At 44.1% G+C, this 18,319-nt stretch overlaps 2 protein-coding genes across 3 annotated transcripts in view; one reads left to right on the top strand and one right to left on the bottom strand.

Annotated features, from left to right (window-relative positions):
- Miro (mitochondrial Rho GTPase) overlaps positions 1–16,181 on the bottom strand; it is a 30,016-nt gene extending 13,835 nt beyond the window's left edge. For both annotated transcript variants that reach the window (XM_089587959.1, XM_089587958.1), the window contains exons 1-10: positions 15,678–16,181; positions 11,173–11,313; positions 10,156–10,199; positions 8,459–8,512; positions 6,127–6,237; positions 4,050–4,100; positions 3,829–3,930; positions 2,420–2,518; positions 1,920–2,028; positions 69–189 (exon numbers count right to left, since the gene is read on the bottom strand). In XM_089587959.1, coding sequence (XP_089444085.1) covers positions 69–189; positions 1,920–2,028; positions 2,420–2,518; positions 3,829–3,930; positions 4,050–4,100; positions 6,127–6,237; positions 8,459–8,512; positions 10,156–10,199; positions 11,173–11,313; positions 15,678–15,729 — 884 coding nt within the window. In that variant the 5' untranslated portion in view covers positions 15,730–16,181. The remainder of the gene's footprint in view (positions 1–68; positions 190–1,919; positions 2,029–2,419; positions 2,519–3,828; positions 3,931–4,049; positions 4,101–6,126; positions 6,238–8,458; positions 8,513–10,155; positions 10,200–11,172; positions 11,314–15,677) is intronic.
- Positions 16,182–16,395: 214 nt separating this feature from the next.
- LOC149348153 (mpv17-like protein) overlaps positions 16,396–18,319 on the top strand; it is a 30,063-nt gene continuing 28,139 nt past the window's right edge. The window contains exon 1 of the mRNA XM_089587960.1: positions 16,396–17,045. Coding sequence (XP_089444086.1) covers positions 16,706–17,045 — 340 coding nt within the window. The 5' untranslated portion in view covers positions 16,396–16,705. The remainder of the gene's footprint in view (positions 17,046–18,319) is intronic.

Consider the following 18,319-nt stretch of genomic DNA (forward strand, 5'->3'; position numbering starts at 1 on the left):
TTAGCTTAGTAGTTGAAGTGGCACAAACACCCTTGTACTACTACGAATCCATGGCATCAGAGACTTACGGCGGGCAGAGGTATTCGCGGGGTAGAACGAGGTGGTCATCGTAGCCGAAACGGCGTAGCACCGTCCATGTGGTTTCGTGACGACCCCTTTGTATGAACATTTGGTGCAGAAACAGGAATCCTGGACAAATGATGCAATAGTATGAGAAAAGAAAAGAAGAGAAAGCATAATTTCAGACCTATTGTGGACTAATATATATATATATATATATATATATATATACAGTCAAACCCACTTATAACAATACTGGTTATAACAATCTATTGGATATAACAATGGTCAGTTGTGGCACTGTCAGCTTTTGCACGTGTTCTATGGTACTTTCGGCACAACCCTGTTATAACAATTATTGGTTATAACAATGATATTTCCATGGCACTTCAGTATTCAACAAGGGGAAGCTTTGGGCCAGTTGGTCAGACATGTTGGGGAGGAGGAATAACCGCAAACTTGATTGGACTGAATATCGAGAAGAGGAAAGGACGAGCGGTATGTTGGGGAGGAGGTACCGCTCGTCCTGTCCTCGTCTCGATCTTCAGTCCTGTCAAGTTTTGCGGTTATTCCTCCTCCCCACTTCAGTATTGTTATAAGTGGATTTGACTGTATATATAGATATATATATAGCACCTCCCAGCTGGACACGCCTGTCAATAAGCAAGCCTGTGGTGCTTAACAAAGCAGAGGCCGCATCTGGACGTTGTATTTTCTGACTGAGTAGCTGTTCCTCGCACTCTATTTTTTTTTTTGGTGTCTGTGTGTGTGGGTCGCACTGCCTCTAATAATTTTTTATGCGTATTTTTCTGCTATGTGCTTTGTGTTTCCCACTTACCTGTTCTGTACCCACCCCTATAAAAGGGGATGCATTAACAATGTAAAATCACTCCTGAAGAAGATCGGTCTTCCGATCGAAACGTCGAGTCGAATAAATGTTTCCTTTAACGAAGCGTATACTTCGCTATATATTCTTATAAGCAGTCTAGTACTTCATGCTTTCGCAACCCATATATTATATATATATATATATATATATATATATATATATATATATATACAATAAAAACTCAAATTTGGGGGGAAAAGAACACACGATATAAAATGCTCCACTGTGATGCATGTCCCCACTGACAGTGTTTTTCTGGCATGCAAAAATTCACTAATGCCTACTGACTGACATCTGCACTTGTGGGGATAGCAACACTGCAAAGTGCAGCAATGCAAGCTGCATACACTACACCTTCAGTGTTTCACAAAACTTATTTGAGACACTGTTGCCTGCTAGTCTGAAAAGCTGGTTCCATACATGTCTCTGTGTTGTCTGCGTGGTTGTCTTAGTGCCGTTTAGGCGGTATTCACACGGGCGATGGAATCCCTCCCCAAGTGAGCGCAACTGCAAACACCTCACGCCTCTGAGAGGCTGTGCGGGGAAGCAGTTTTTGGTTTTTCTCCCTCGTGTGAATACCGCTTTAAGTGTTATATGTGTACCCCTCTCAAAGGGGATGCGTCGGCCGTCAAAGGCAGCCGGAGCAAACTGATGACAAATGAAGCTGCCTGACTGGGCAGGTCCATTGTCAAAAGAAAGCAATGAAATTCGGCTGCAGTAGTACAGGCAAACAGTTCACCAATGAGGGTTTGAATACAGCTGCTTTTGGCCAGCTGGTAGCTAAGCCATGAATTCTAGCACAATAATAATCTCCAGCTACTTCAACTGTTCCTAAAGAAATGCTACAAGTATCAGAATTAATGACCTGTATTTCACTACAAGTATGCCCCGAGTAAGAACAGAACATGTATAAGAGACAAAGCAATATCTTTTAGCATTTTTTTGCACCAAACTGAGGATGGACACCAACCTGGCAGCGTGAGCCCATTGTTCTCGACGCCCCCTTCCAGGTTTTTGGCAACAATGGCCTTCAGGTCAAGAAGGGCTTTGGACTCCAGGGGGGTGTTGAAGCACTTTCGCTGTTGGTGGGAACCAGACAACAACATCAATATGCTAAATAAATACAAAGCAGGAGACCAAGATGCTAAAGCAACACATTTATAAAAAAACAAATACTCACTACCTTTAGCAAATCACAATGCCACTGTCAGTTCTATAACGTGCCATCAACACAGCTCTATGAAAAGCACACAAAGTACAGCAACAACAATGAAAGCAACAAGCACTGTTTCACTTCGTGGTTGGTCCCATTTCCGATGTAATATTATTTACTGCGATGAGAGACGAATAATTCTCTGCAAACCAGGTCCTACAGAAATAAAACATTAAACAGTACACCTAAACGTTGCTATGACAAATGTTTTTTGAAATAAACCTTTCAGCAAAGGCCAGCATAAGAGAGAGGCTCACCTGAAAAATGTTCAGCTCCCGATCACTAAGGACGCCGTCATTGTCGATGTCACAGATACGAAAGACTCTGGTCAGTGCTGCCTTGCACCGTTCCGTCAGCTGCACAGGGAAAGAACGCAGTCAGGTATCTGGGCAGAGAGACAATGACTTGCCACCCCTCTATGAGAAGAAGAAAAATTTGGCAGAACCTCTCGCCTAAGGAAGGACCCTGTTATATCGTGTTGTAGTTGCCTAGTGAATCGACTATGTTCGTGTCGTAAGGTGATATTCACGTGCCTTGTGACCAGAGTCGCTAAGTCCACGCTTCTGTTAAATAACTTTCTTTGGCCTCTCTGTCATACCGCTGAGTGTCTGGCCTCCATCGGACAGTGTGAAAGACACAAGGAATGAGAACAAGGAACACAGGACAAGTGCTGATTGGCCGCTCGTTGCTTGTCCTGTGCTTCGCATTTTCATCTGTTCTCTTTTTCTCACTGTTCACATCAAAGTATGTGGTTCTTGACAAGAAAGAGTGCGGAGAGAGTGTTCTGTATTTAAGAAAGGAAGTGGGCAAACACATCATGGTCAATTGATCAGAGTGGTATTGTTATGACAACCATAAGCTCTTGCTTCCTGCACCTTTTTTCCTTGTTTTATAGTTTGTACATGGCTGGATGACCTTTCCAATTCAGTCTGTTTACTACATATTTTTTTCTTTCCTGCACATACTCCCCTCTTGGATAGAGAAAGAAAAGACATGGACAGCACCTGAATCTCAAACATACATACATCTGAGCATCCAGGATGAAGAAAGGCAATGAACCATAACTCCGGTGTCTTTGCACAGCTTTGTGTGGAATCAAAAATCATGTACCTACATCAAACAACAAGCACATAAAGCCTCAACAGCTGTGCTCTACTACCAGGAGTGGATTTTACCGACAACTGTGCTAGCAAGTAACGTCTGCACAACGGTGCATAACATCTCGCAATGTTAGGCAACATCGCTGGCATCTTGAACACAAGACACAGAGGAGGAGCACAGGGTTGCCAACCGGCACTTGTCCAGTGTTCCTTGTTTCCATCTGCTGTGTCTTTCAGGCCTAGTGATAACCATGTACAGTCTTTGTCAAAAGTAACCAGGCTGCATGTTTTGCTTCAAAGTCGTATATTAAATCTATTACGCCAGCCCTCAAGCTCTAAATCTCTGTGTGATAAGAAGGACCCCTCTTCTCACATTCAAAGAACTTTTTGATCTTCAGGGAAGCCGTGAAGAGTCTACTATACGAGAAGCAAACCATGCAGCCTGGTTACTTTTGACAAAGACTGTACCTGTTTGAATGCGTCAGTGCTACATTTGTGCTGCAAAAGCTAAACCGTGCATTTCGTGCAGCAATATTTGCTGTAAATCTTGATGGGGTGCAACTCACATCCCTTTCCTGTGGCACATAGAGTGGTCCCGTCGGGTGCAGGACTGCCTTCTGCGCATAGTAGAACAGCTCCGAGATGTTCTTGAATGTCTTGGCTGAACACTGCACACACGTGGAAAAAGGGGGAAAAAAAAAGAAAAACCTCTGCCCAGTCACTTTCTGCTAGCTAAACAGCACTGAAAAAATGTGCAGAGGCAAGTTGGACCAAATGCGTGACTGACCTCTACGCACGTCTCCACTTCCTGGTACTGGCTCATTATTGGCACCACCATCTGGCAAGAAAGACAAAGTGACTACTAAACAACACCATCCCTGTTCTCACCCTCTCACCTTATAGCAATCACTAACCACACTGTCAATCATTCATACATGACTCTGTAACAAAAGAGTGGCAAAATTTAATTTAGAATGAAGTTTCACCATTCGTTAGCCCCTCGAGATTACAGTGCACCAGATTAAATTATGAACTCATCTGTTAGACATGATAGCAGTTACATATAACAACAGCCAAACAACAAGAATATTAAGATTGATTTATTCAGTTCTTTTGAGGTAAGAAAACTCACGAACGGTTTAGTAGAACATTAAATTGGGCGAGTTGGTATGGGTTCATGGTTGCGTTAGCAACCATGAACTGGGCTGCGTTAGCACGGGGCTGCGTTAGCAAACCTTCGGTTGCTTTAAGTGATAACGAGATCACATTTCTTGGCAGATTTTGGGCTTCGGGCGCACGCTAATTTTATCATTGCCCTAGTTTTGTTTGTTTAATTTTGTTTTCATGTATTATGCCTTCCTTATATACCCAGGTTTTCGCAATAAAGCCTTAGTTGTGAGTTCAGCGCTTGTCCTGTTGTTGCCTTTATTCTTGTCTCTAGTCTTTTGTGCGCTGTTTTTTAACCATGTCACCAACGATTACCACGCCTATGTAACATGACAGACATTATACAACAGCTCTATGCATAGCTGAATGCACCATTCGCTGCTCTACACAATGGTGGTGTCCTCTCTGCCCAAATGGTGCAAGCACTACACACCACTGCGCACTGAGAACACCACACATCCATGCCGCAGCGAGCGACGCTCCTCCCATCTGCTCCTCGAATTTACCTCCGTGCTACGTCAGCGATGCCGCAGAACTGGAAAATATTGTGCTCTCAACTGCTGACACACTAGAACTACAGCCCCTGTGCTTCAGGAGTGAGATGATCACCTCAACCTAAGTTAGTTGACCAGCATTTCAAGAAGACTTGTCTTCATCCTGACTACAATAAAACGGAGAGTTGAGCTAGTTGGCACATCTTGCCTGGAAAAAACAGCGCTAAGATGAAGGACAAAGAAAAGAGGACAACAGGACTGGCGCTGTTGTCCTGTTGTCCTCTTTTCTTTGTCCTTCGTCTTAGCGCTGTTCTTTCCAAGCATCATCCTCACTACTCGGAACAAGTTACTCAACTTGTCAAGTTACAAGTCCTGACTTGCAAAAGTACAGGGCCTACAAGCTGCAAGTCCTGACTTGCTCAGACAAGACTCGAAAAGAAAATTACTAATGTCGAATCACTGGTCAGTAGAGTAAGGCTTTCCCTCCCACTCGTTGTTCAAGGTTTCATTTAAAAAACTACCTTCTTCCCTTTCTTGTACCACGGTGCTGTACTTGGATCGTAAAATGCTTTTCCCCTATTTAAACACCAGTCATGCCCAAACTAATGTTCTGCATACACCTACCTCACAAAAGCAAACACCTGCAAGGTTTTGCACTAACTTGTCATTTAGCAGCACTGGCAGCCAAACTTTATGAGGTTTCAATACATATGAGCATCACCACTCCTACTTACATGTACAAGCACTCAAGGCATTCCCAACCAGGCATGACCAGGTTAAGCACTGCTGCGAAAACACTTTCAAATCTCAGTAACGTATGTGGTTTTCTGTTGCAACAGTGTCAATTTTCATAACGTGAGCCAATCAATTATGTCAATGAACTAAACGTCCTCGGCTAAGATGAATCAAAGGAACTCAGGTGCTCGCTGAACGGCTAATGAAAGGAACAAGCCTACAAAAAAAAACACATAACACATAAAGTTGTTAAGTTTAAACAGAAAGTGAAACATGCTTCTTGCTCTAGATAAAAAAGCACACAAAAGATGGGGAGTCAACTAGAGACCGATACAAAATAAAAGAATACGTTTTCCTGTACAATTACTAAAAAGCGCGTTTTCTGCAGCGTTTTTTCCTAGTTTCAACGACTATCAAAAGTCTTCAGTTCGTTTAAACTGTCCCGTATGGAGTGGCGTTTCTCCCCACCTCGAGGGAGCTGTACTCCACCAGGTCTGCCTTGTTTCCCACCAGGACGACCGGCGTGCCATGGTCATCGCCAAGCTGCTCCCGGATCAGGGGCAGCCAGTAGTCGGTGATCTGCGAGGACAACACCCATGTTTCACACATTTGCAGAGCATAAAGGTACAACATGGGATGCATTTTCTGGACCCCTGCTTTACCTGATCCCAAGTGTGCTGCACGTATAGTGCAGCACGTGACCATCTGTAATGTGTCGGTACTTCTCAACCCTTCCAAAGCTACTCATCATTTCTATCGAAAAAAAAAAAAAATTTTACTGCTAATAGTCTCTGCTGGCCTGATGAAAGCCAATCAGCTTGTTAGGCCGTGTACCATCGTTCACTGTTCCCTGTGCAACTGACAATCACAGCATTGATGCGCTACCGCTCATTAGTACCGTGGGGTGCGTACCACATGAATGGCGATTGTGGCGTCGGCAATGTGCAGGCAGCTTTTAGTGGTCGAGGATGCGATTACGGCTCGCATGGTGAGTGTTTGGAACACCCGAAGTCCTGCACATTGTACACAATAAACTATGGCCAAGGAATTTTACAAATCTGTATCTTGTACTGTCCCAAAATCCATACCAACTGTGATCATATCATCGAAATTCCACTGTACACTACTGTGCCAAAGACATTACAACGGTTGTAGACCAGTAACATGCATCTGACGAGTAAGTAAAACATACATGGATGTACCATCCAATCACCTATTTTCACAGCCTCAGATAATGAGAGAAAAAAAGATTAAAATAAGTCTATGCAATTATGTCGCTGCAATTACGTCCAAGCTCGCTGTTTCAAGAAAGATTTACCATGTTCACTCGAATACGTGTACATCTGTTACAATGAAATACAAAGTTGAATAAGTTGCTTTTTTTTTATATATATCAAATATGACAGTATACTTTCTTTCTTCAACATGTATGTTTATTTCCCACTTTTTGTACCTCTATTTTGCATTTATGCTTTTATACTTTCTCTTGTCTATATTGGGCATTTGTACTTTCCTGTGTCTATAATTGTACATTTTAAATTTCTTCCTGTCTTCAACTTTAATGTTTAGTCTGTGCTTTAAGCCAATACATTACTGCACACATGTTTTAAAAGAGCTACTACTGGGGCTAGTTGGAAATACATTCTTGAAGGTACTGGTGAGCGCTATCAAAATATGGAAAAGGGACGAACACACAGGACGAAGCGCTTACCACCAACACCTTCAAGAATGTATTTCCAACTAGCCCCAGTAGAAGCTCTTTTGACTTTAATTTCTAGCACATTGGGCCTGAATGTTCCAAGCGCTTCGTCCTGTGTGTTCGTCCCTTTTCTGTATTTTCATAGCGCTCACCAATACCTTCAAGAACATATGTTTCTTCGCCCAACCAACAAAAATCCCGAAATTTGGGACTGCATACCAATAAATACAGATACATAGTGTGTTAAAGGGGTAAGGTTAAAAATGAGCCAAAAATAAAGGAATTGGTCTGAAATAAGAAGAACCAGACAACAGTTGTCACTAGGTTGTAAGCAGTATGTCACTCCACTGCATCATGACACAGCTCAGCGCTGTGTGCTTCTTGCGAGGCTTAAGTACTACTTGTTTGTGTGTACCTCCTATACTCCAATTCATACATAGCAGGCAACGCAGGCTGCTGAAATAGTGCGTCTGCGAAGCCATATTACTCCGCCACGTATCATTCTTTCTTCTCGAAACTCCGGTCATTGTTTGGACGAGAATACAAAGAGCGGTATAAAACGATGTGGTAGCATTGAAAGTCACGGTCGAAGCTGTGAGGCGCTCAGTGTTCGGGCTCTCTGGCCATAATTCTCACGGAGAGAACTACATTTTGGGCGCGGATTTAGTAGAAGCGATTCGCCCTACCAACTGCATATCATACTGCCACGTGTACCTTTACTTCTCAAAATCTCGACAAGTTGCAGTACGAAGATGTGGCAAGAGGTACAACGAAGTCCAGGAGGTGCCAGTCACGGCACTTAAGATTTGTCGTTACTAAATATGTTTGTGTTTGCTTTGGTTGTGTGGCGAACTACTTTTTGTGTGCGTATTTAGCCTGCACGAACAGGCACGCTAGCTTTGGCAGCGTTGCCTGCTATGTATGAAACGGAGTATAGCTGCCACAGGTGGGGCTGAAGCCCCGTGCTGTGCTCCTTGTACTTCATACACTCAGCGTCAACACCACAGAGCAAAGAAAGTCGTGAGCACCGACATGCGCTATCTTCTACACACAGTGTCACAAGGCCACAGGAAATCCCCACGTCTGGCCAGTTCCGCTCACCTTGTCGATAGTGTCGTCGTCATCTACGGCATACACGACGCAAACCACGTTAGCCTGAAAGACACAACACCACAAAAGACCATTCTGAAGAAAACACAAAACTGAACTAAAATTCAGTTAAGCTCACACCAGCAAGCAGGAAAGTAGAAAAGTGCAGACCAGTAAAACAACACATCTAGGTACATACACTCTTGTATTCTGTCACGATGGCTTTTATGGTGCATACGTGGCTTTGGCTCTCATGCCCAAGTGCAAGGTTTAAAGGTGCACTGAAGAGGATTCTGAACATGTCTTTTTGCCGCTGCAACTCAATCTACACGTTCCGAGCATTCTTAGAAACAGTGACTTATTGCCCTGTGTGGCCGATTTCCCTAATTAAATCGAATTAACGTCCGGCTCCCGCCTTTTTTTTTTTTTTTTAATTCTGCCTCGTACGGTGGGCGGAGTCGACCAACGCGTGGAGCGCCTTTCACCCAGTCCCGTGGAGGCTTTGCTTTCGCTTTATTTTGTTTTTTAGCTTTCCATGAATAAATAGTTTCATTCGCAGCTAATATAGCCGCAAAATAAGCCCGAAGAAATAAAAATACGCCTGGACTATTTACTACTACGGACTACTACGTATTACTCCGCCGATGGCAGAGCGGCAAGCCGCCACGGGACTGGGTGAAAGGCGCTCCACGCGTTGGTCGACTCCGCCCACCGTACGAGGCAGAATTCAAAAATAAAGGCGGGAGCCGGACGTTAATTCGATTTAATTGGGGAAATCGGCCACACAGGGCAGTAAATCGCAGTTTCTAAGAATGCTCGGAACGTGCAGATCGAGTTCCCGTGGCAAAAAGACAAGTTCAGATTCCTCTTCAGTGCACCTTTAACAGTCAGTTAATAAAGCTAGATATGCTAAAATGGCATAACCTGTTAAAAAGCATTGCTTCTTCTGAGATCGTGAAACAAATGACGAGTCAAGAGCTGCATTTTCTCTAAGAAGCAAGCCAAAGTGAGTAGCAATGTGTTCATCATTAAATTGCAAGAAATACTTTCGCTCGGTTTCCATTTCACCATATAGCTCACACTTTCGTTTCTCCCATTTGATGAGAATGCCACATGTAAAGTGTGTGTATCAAAGTGAATGGCATTTTGATCATTTCGTGTACCCTTACGCAATACCCTGGAATAAGTCTGAAACATTCTTGGAGCACGCACAACTTCCATTCTTCCAAGATGGGTTTTTAACCGACAGATTAAAAACTAGAGAAAAATGGAACTAATCAGAAAAACTCCCAAAATCAGAACAGATGTGACTGGTTTCAAAGAACAGTATCCAGCACCATTTCACTCTCCACATGAATGCATGAAGCATGAAGACTGAACATTTTCACAATTCATTTCATTCATTCATTCATTTATTAGGTCCTCAAAGGCCCCATTTAAGGGGTATTACATTAGGGGCAGGCGGGGAGTACGGCAGTACAATTTTCACAACCCACACACAAAAAAAAAATGAGAAATGCAACAAGCAGTTTAGAACAACTTTGTGAACGGTAGTAGTAACCTCAACAGCAACAGTAAAATGGTAGCAGCCAGGAACACACTTTTTCACGATAACAGTCTGCACATGCAATGATGACTGTGTGTGTAACACCAAGCGAGACAAGAACACAAAGTACGTCCAACGCAAGCAATTTGTGAGGCACCCTTACCTTGCCGATTTCCTCAGCTAGGTTCTCCTGGCTCTGTTCTTGTGCTGAAAGCAGAGTTCGACAAAAGGTCACACATCACTAGCAAGCTTTGCAAACTTGTGCTGACAACACATTTCAACTATATGCAAAATTAGAACATCCAAGACTGTAGGAATGGTGCCAAATATAATGCGATCCAGTGCAGCGCTCTACTGGGTGACAATGGCAACTGTTCCACCCTCTGTGTTTGTACTTGGGTATCTGAATGCACTGAATGACCTGAGAAATATTACACAGACGCTGAGGGCAACTTCATTCAAGTACTGTTATCAATAAAAATTGAATCTCTAACTCTTTCTGGGTACATTAACGTTTGCAAAAATCTCACTTTTGGATGAGAAAATTGTGTTTAAATATTTTTGCATCAATTGATTCAAACTTGTGACGTTTACACCGAGATGGACTGTTTGTCGGCTTTTGAAGTGAACAGCAGCGTAGCACAGCCTCTGTGATCCACGGCCAAAAACGTGGTGCCAACGCACAGTTTAGCTGTGAAACCAGCCAGTGGTGGCGACACCTGTATTTCGTTTTCGGGTCTTTTCTGGTTTATAAAAGCTCCATCTCCAGTGACAGTTGTCCGGCGCTAGAATGACATAGCCTATCAATACCTGCCAACTTCAGTTTGTCCTAAGCGACCCTTTAAGCAACACTGTTGCCAACTTCAGTTTGTCCTAAGCAACCCTTTAAGCAACACTGTTGCCAACCACAGCAGAGGGCACCAGTGCTATAACTGAATCTGCCCAAGTAACGAGAACAGAAAACTGGGCAAGTTGGAACGGATTCATCTTAAAGCAGCGCGATACACAGGACGAGTGAAAGAAACAAGAGACGACACGAGCGCACGTGTTGCCTCTTGTTTCTTTCACTCGTCCTGTGTATCGCGCTGCTTTAAGATGAATCTGCCCAAGTAAGGACGTGGCGACCACCCAGGCATGGTCGCTTGCTTATGCCGCCCACTCCAGCGCATCTGCTACGCACTCGAGAAGTCGACGATACGCGTCGGCACTTTCTCCGGCGTCACATCGGCGGGGATGGTGATCTCCTCGGCACGCGGTGGTACGTCCTCGGGGAACTGCTCGCTGACCAGCGACAGGATGAGGGACGTCTTCCCCACGCCAGCTGCACAGGGACGGGGGGGAGAGGAAGAGTCACAGAGTTAGAGGCACAGAAACTACAGCCAACCAGCCAGACGTTGTTTTTTCAAATTCTTTCAAGTTTAGCATGCTTTTCATCATCATCATCATCATCAGCCTGACTACACCCACTGCAGGGCAAAGGCCTCTCCCATGTCTCTCCAATTAACCCTGTCCTTTGCCAGTTGCCGCCACTGTATCCCCACAAAATTCTTAATCTCATCCGCCCACCTAACTTTCTGCCGTCCCCTGCTATGTTTGCTTTCTCTTGGAATCCACTCCGTTACCCTTAAGGACCAGCGGTTATCTTGCCTTCGCATTACATGCCCTGCCCAAGCCCATTTCTTCCTCTTGATTTCAACTAAGATGTCATTAACCCGCGTTTGTTCCCTCACACACTCCGCCCTCTTCCGATCTCTTAACGTTACACCCATCATTTTCCTTTCCATAGCTCGCTGCGTTGTCCTTAACTTAAGCTGAACCCTATTTGTCAGCCTCTACGTTTCTGCCCCATAGGTGAGTACCGGTAGGATACAGCTGTTGTATACTTTTCTCTTCAGGGATACTGGTAAACTGCCATTCATGATCTGAGAGAACCTGCCATACGCGCTCCACCCCATTCTTATTCTTCTAGTTATTTCCCTCTTGCTTTTCATGCTTTGCATGCTTTTCACTTACAAGCAAAATCAACTAAAGCCCACTGAAAACTGGCCTTTTGCTTCTTTCTGCCACACCTAGAGGAAATAAGTGTGTAACTTTGGACCTGTGTGCATAAATACTGGCGTTGTATAGGATGCTGGTTTATTCATTTATTTATCGAATAACTGATATGCTTTTTACAACGGAAGCAACATTATGGGGCTACAAGGCATTCCATGGAGGGGCACAATAAACTAACTTAGACTATCAGGGTTCATTAATGTGCATGGACATTGAGGCACAAAGGTGTTCTTGTCACTAAGGGGACTGAAAGAGTTACATAGAGCGTGAGAAATTAAACAGATAGAGAGAGCAGAAACTTAAAGGAACCACTAACAAACAAGCACTCAACTATGGTGACTACTTTCTACGACAAGACCTTTTAATGCTTACTGACTGTGTTATGACTGCGACTGCGACAGCACAATTTAACAAGCCAACAGTCATCAAATCCTCTTTACCAGCCAATGCAATAACAGTTACTTTTTCACATAAAGGTCAACCAGCAGAAACAACACACTTGCTCAGAGCAGGAATATGTGCCAAACTGGACTTCTTTTAAGTTTCTTCACAGTACAACAGAATGAAATCAGGTGAAAAGAGGTCCACAGAACAGCAATAAATCAACACCAACCAGCTACTTTTCCCTAACTGTGCCTTTATCTATGTAATTACTGCCAACTTCATTTCTTAAAAAGCAAAATTGATAATACTTTAAATCTCGCTCAGAACATGTGACTACCGTATAATCTCTTGTAATGGCAGCATCCCGCGCTCTCAAGTATATAATAGATCGGCTGCACCTTCAAATTTAACAACTGTATTTAAATAAAATAAAAGTGCGGTCCTTACACGAGTTTATACGGTACCTAGAAGCTTGAAATAAAAGTAATAAATGTGTATAGTTCTATCAAAACAAGCACAAACATCATTAAAATAAACTTGATGTCAGACACTTCAGTTGCAAAAATAAAACTAGGTCCTGGGGATGTACACTCCAAGGTGCAAGCTGTCACCTTGATAAGAGAGAAGGTAAATGTTGCCCCAACGCTGGAAGCACTACTGCCACCTGATAAAATGTATGAGATAACAAGATAAAGGAACCCACCAACAAGAGTTACTTAAAATAAAGGTCACTGATTAAAAGACTTTTATCCTCTAGGTTCGTACCCCGTGTTGTCAGTGTCCACAACAGCACCCAAGAATGGGGTTTCGAAAACACCTTCAAAAGCTTATTGCTTACTCCCAGCAACGTGCTCCACCCAGCGTACTCAACACAGTCAAGTGCCAACGGACTTTGAACACTGCCCTTACGGTGCCGACACACAGCACGGATTGCGTCAAGTGCACTGCATTTCACACCAGCCTTTGTTTGAGCTGCAAATATTTTTCAGGCCACAAAAAAAGTACCACTCAAAATGTAGAAACACACAGCGCAAAGTTACTTCTCCCAACAAGGCTTTGAAGTGAATACTGAAATAAAACTGATGGTTAATGCTCTCTGCTGTACTCTGAAAATTTCTAAATATAGTTTGGTTTGGTTTATTCCGATTTAACGCCCCAAACAGACGCAGGCTATGATGGATGCCGTAGTAAAGGGCTCCGGAAATTTCGATCGCTTCTGGTTCTTTCACCCACACTGACATCGCACAGTATACGGGCCTCTAGAAGGCAGACATAGGCAGACCATCGCATTTACAAAAACCCTGATTCGTCTATATCATGAATTGCCAGAACACGTGAAATCATTCTGAACTGTTTAGACAAGACAGAACAAGAAGTGCAACTCTATCAAGTTGGGCTGTTTTGATTTTAGTGCACATAGCCAAGGGCAGAGGTGCTTATTGCTAGCCGATGTGCACTGGTGATACACGTCCAGCCAAGAGGTTGACAAAGACGTCCCCACACTTGTCTAGTGTGCTCGATTAGTACACTGGGAAGCACACTTCTGCCATTTACGAGGCCTAGGCTCGAGACAGCACTTTAGAGTGCATGCATAGTTTAACAGATCATGATGTACTGCTCATGTTTCAAAAAGCATTATTAAGCTCGACAGGCAGTGCCAAAAGTCACAAACACACAAAGCAGCACTTGGGTGCGTCTCTACATGTGACAAAGTTCGTGTTACGTGTGACAAAGATTGCGAGTTGATGTTTGAAGTTTGCGAAAATTGAGGAAACAACAGAATGTTTCAAGAACTTGTCTAATAACAAAATTAGAGCAAGGAAAATAGCCATGCAGGGTGAGGGTGACATGGAATCCTGTTACTACACAAAACAACTGGTTAATGTACTCGATCGTATTGACCCATCTCAGGTTTCCTGCCACCAGTCTATCAAAATGAAGGACCTCACCTAACAACTAATCCAAATGACATTTCAGTGGAAATGCAACAGCAGTGTAGAGGCGAGTAAAGCCACAATAACGGTCATTTTGTCGACACATATTTGTGGCTTCCTCTTGAAAGTACAAAACGAAAGTTAGAAACTAACTACAACCACAAATTCATAGAGCTACAATAAACCCAACCGCCATTTAAATGCAAAATCAACGATCAAGGACTCCTAGTGAGGGACATTTAAGGTGCTTCTTCCTACTAAAGATGCGCAACAAGAGCAACAAAACTGCCCAATCTTCTTTCTGCCTTTCCGTCCAGCATAAACTAATTATACCACACACCGCTCCAGGGGGGGCTCCGATGTGCGCCGTGCGCGGCATATAAACAAAAGCTGCTATATCGCGCACCGGCGCACCGCAGCGCGCGCTTTATCAAAAAAGGGGTTCGAACCCGAACAAAAAAAAAAAAAACAACTAAAGTCCAGGAGGTGGACGCGGAAAAACGCACGTCGCCACACTCCCTGGTTCCACCTCCAGACGTCCGTTCGTGAGCGCCTGGGCACTGGGGACCCATTTGGACTGGGGCCAGGTAGCGAACAGACACATGTGCGTCGTCGCATGCCCAAAGCGTCGCCGGAACTGACTTCTTGTGATTCCTTGTTCAAACTCACGGCGCACATGTTAGGTAACCTCATATCGCCCACACTCGGCGCTCATGCACTGCATCGACGCATCTATATGTGCATTTCCAAATGTGGACGGTTTGTGGCGTGCGGAGATTCGTTAATTGAAAAGCACAGTGATTTTGCGCCGCAGCAAGCAGTAACTTTCGAATTGCCTCCAGCAAATCGAAAGCCTTGGGCGAACAGTGCCTGTTACTACCGGCCTCGAAATAGTACTGCAACCGCAAAGTTATCAATACGATCTTTATACATGTGTTTATATGCGTATATGCATGCATATACGCGCATAAACACGTACTACAGGTATGTATGAGTGTATGTAGCCCCTTAAATACATTTGTTTATCGTGCATGCTGTGATGGCAGAAACTACCGAAGTAACCGATTCATTAAACAGGACACCCTTGGTTTCGGTTATCCCTCAGAGCGATCGAATCAAGCGCACGCGAGAGCATTGTTGTGTCTGCATAAAAAGATGGTTATCTTTCGGGGCATTAAACTCTATGCGAAGGCGTTCCTAAAATCAATCGCACAGACACGTTAGAAAGGCGAAGTCCTCGGCTTTATCCAGAAGCCCACTCGCAGAAAAGTAAGGAGCGCACTTGGGAAAATAAACAAACTCCGCCACTCACCTTCGCCGACGAGGAGGATTCGGACATCTCTCTTGCCGTTAGCGCGGACCATGCCTGACTCCGTAGCTCATCCGCTAGGCCGACAGTCACAACCTCCCAACCCCCCGAACATTTAGAATCGCTCGTTAGAAGCCTAAAAGCCACTGCCAACGGCACCGGAGATTCAAACGCGCGAGAACGCCGCTCATAATTACTGCCTACAGCCCATGGGGCTCCAACTACCGCCACAGCACACAACACGGCTGGCGAAAGTCGGAGTCGCGAGAAAACACACTGGCAGCTTCGGCTTCGGGCACTTCGAACAGGGAAAGCTCCGCTGTGGAGCAGCTCGAAAATTTCACATCTCCGGAGAAGGGTCGCAATTTAAACTGGCAGCTGCTCTCTTTTTCTTCTTTCACGCAAGGTCAGAGTACACCGGCGATAGCGTGCGAGGAACACTTTACGAGCAGGTAGTACGCTAGCATTTACCCCTAAGAAAGAAACCATCAAACACCGAGAGCCGGCTCACAGTGTTGGCGGCGCTCGCTAAAAAAAGCACCAATTTTAGAGAAAAACTTTTGCAGTAAACCTAAACGTATAACAAAATACTATTCTTAATAAAAATCTACATAAAGTAATATCAACGGTATTGCATGGAGTTTAGTATTAAGAGTTTTAAAATTTTCAAATAATTTCATTTCTACTTCTGGCCGAACACCGGCAGTCCTATCAACAAGAAGCAACAATATGGCGGCCTCCATCGTGTTTCGTTTTGCAGTAGACGATCAGCGCCGTCGGCAGTTGCGAAAAGGAACTCCTTGCAACAACACGCGTCCGTGGGTATCGCATGACAGAGACGCAGTTCGCGCGTTGTCGGCTATCGCTTTAAGCACGAGGTCAGCTGCACCAACGACGTAAATAGAGGCGAGCATATTAACGATCGAAGCGAATACTGCGAAGTCGCGTGCAGCTACTTGGTGCACGCTACATCCTTGTTAAGCGAACCGCGCCCAATCGAGGACGCGTAATTAGTGCCTTCTTAATTAATCATGCAGCGAGTAGGAGCTAGTTTCAGGCGCTTTACGGCGTTGTTTCGTGAGCGACCGCTGATCGCGAACATGGTGTCGTACCCTACGCTCTACGTGGCCGCCGAGTTCTCGCAGCAGACGATACTGATGCGGGTAGATCCCGACTCGCACAAGCGGTACGACTGGAAGATCATGCTGCGCTACATGGTGTTCGCTACGACGGTGTCTGCGCCTTTCCTTCACTACTGGTACCGGTACCTGGACCGCGCCATTCCGGCCAAGGGGACCAAGGAGGCCATTCAGAAGGCGTTGGCTGACCAAGCCGTGTCGTCCACCATCATACTGGCCATCTTCTATCCTGGTGAGTTTGAGCCCAGTTGATCGTCCAGTCCCGAAGTGTTCCCAGTCAAAAAAAAAACAAACAAAAAACATTGGAACCAATTGGACATTTCAAATAGAACTAATTGGACATTCCCATTGGTTCCAATTGGATTTACCAATTGTACCCAATTGGTTCCATTTGTGTTTCTAGCCACCCGACCAATTGGACCCATTAGGCCAGGCAGTTATTTCACCCAGAAAATATTCACAAAATATGGTATATTCATTGAGAGAGGTAGCTAAATGCTTGTGAATAATATGCTCTAGAATCTTGGATAAATATTTCTACAACGTAACATATTATAATGTGTAAAAGGAAAACTGATTTATGAGGACTGCAGGGAGATGCTGTGCCTAGTTCCAATCAACAATTTTCTACGGAATTGAAATAACATGCTTTTATGGAAATCAAAAGCAAACAGACACAGCTCAATGCAAACATATATCAGCTCAATGTGTACATCCAGAGAACATACTTCTGCTCCTACTTATATACCCAATTTATGGGGCTCTCATGTTGGCGCCAGTGGCGCTTGCCCACTGAGCACAGATATTTAATTTAATTTCAGCTGCAGTGGCGGTGTAGATGATGAATACAATTTAGAAGGTTAAGCTGCTGATCGCTCTTATTATAAAAACCGTATTAGTTCTACCTTGTTTGTCAAATATGCAAACATTCATTGGAGAAATTGGGTGCAGTTGGACGGTCCAATTGGATGCAATGGGTAAGACCAATTGGGCTGACACCAATTAGAAACCCAACTTGTCCAATTGGATAGTCCATTTGGACCATCCAGTTGGAACACCATTCCAATTTAAACCAGCTGGTAGCTCAACTAGTCCAATTGGAACCAGTTGGAACCAGTTGGAAATCCAATTGGTTCCAATGTTTTTTTTTTACTGGGTTGTCATGTCTGCGTTCCTTGCAGTGGCGACGCATGAGTTCAACAAACTTTATTCGCTCGTGAACAGAGATAGTTAGGTGATATAAGATCTTTTTGCGGATCATTTTATGTCTACATTAAAAATCTTTTCACAACGAGAGAAAAGAATAAAAGAGAATTGTCGCCTTATTCGTTAAAAGCGACCACAAGAAAGTGAATAAAAAGCTGTCCAAATGAAGCTGTACTAAATTTAGCAATTATCCTGGTGCAACGATGGACTCACTGCATGATGGGAAGCGCCTGGGGAAAAGAAATGGAAACTAAACACTGTCGCTTTTTCGCTTGTCGTTCTATCGTTTGTTTGTTTGTT

The sequence above is a fragment of the Amblyomma mixtum genome, chromosome 4 (assembly GCF_055824585.1).
Source record: "Amblyomma mixtum isolate Tamu chromosome 4, ASM5582458v1, whole genome shotgun sequence".
Classification (NCBI taxonomy): domain Eukaryota; kingdom Metazoa; phylum Arthropoda; class Arachnida; order Ixodida; family Ixodidae; genus Amblyomma; species Amblyomma mixtum.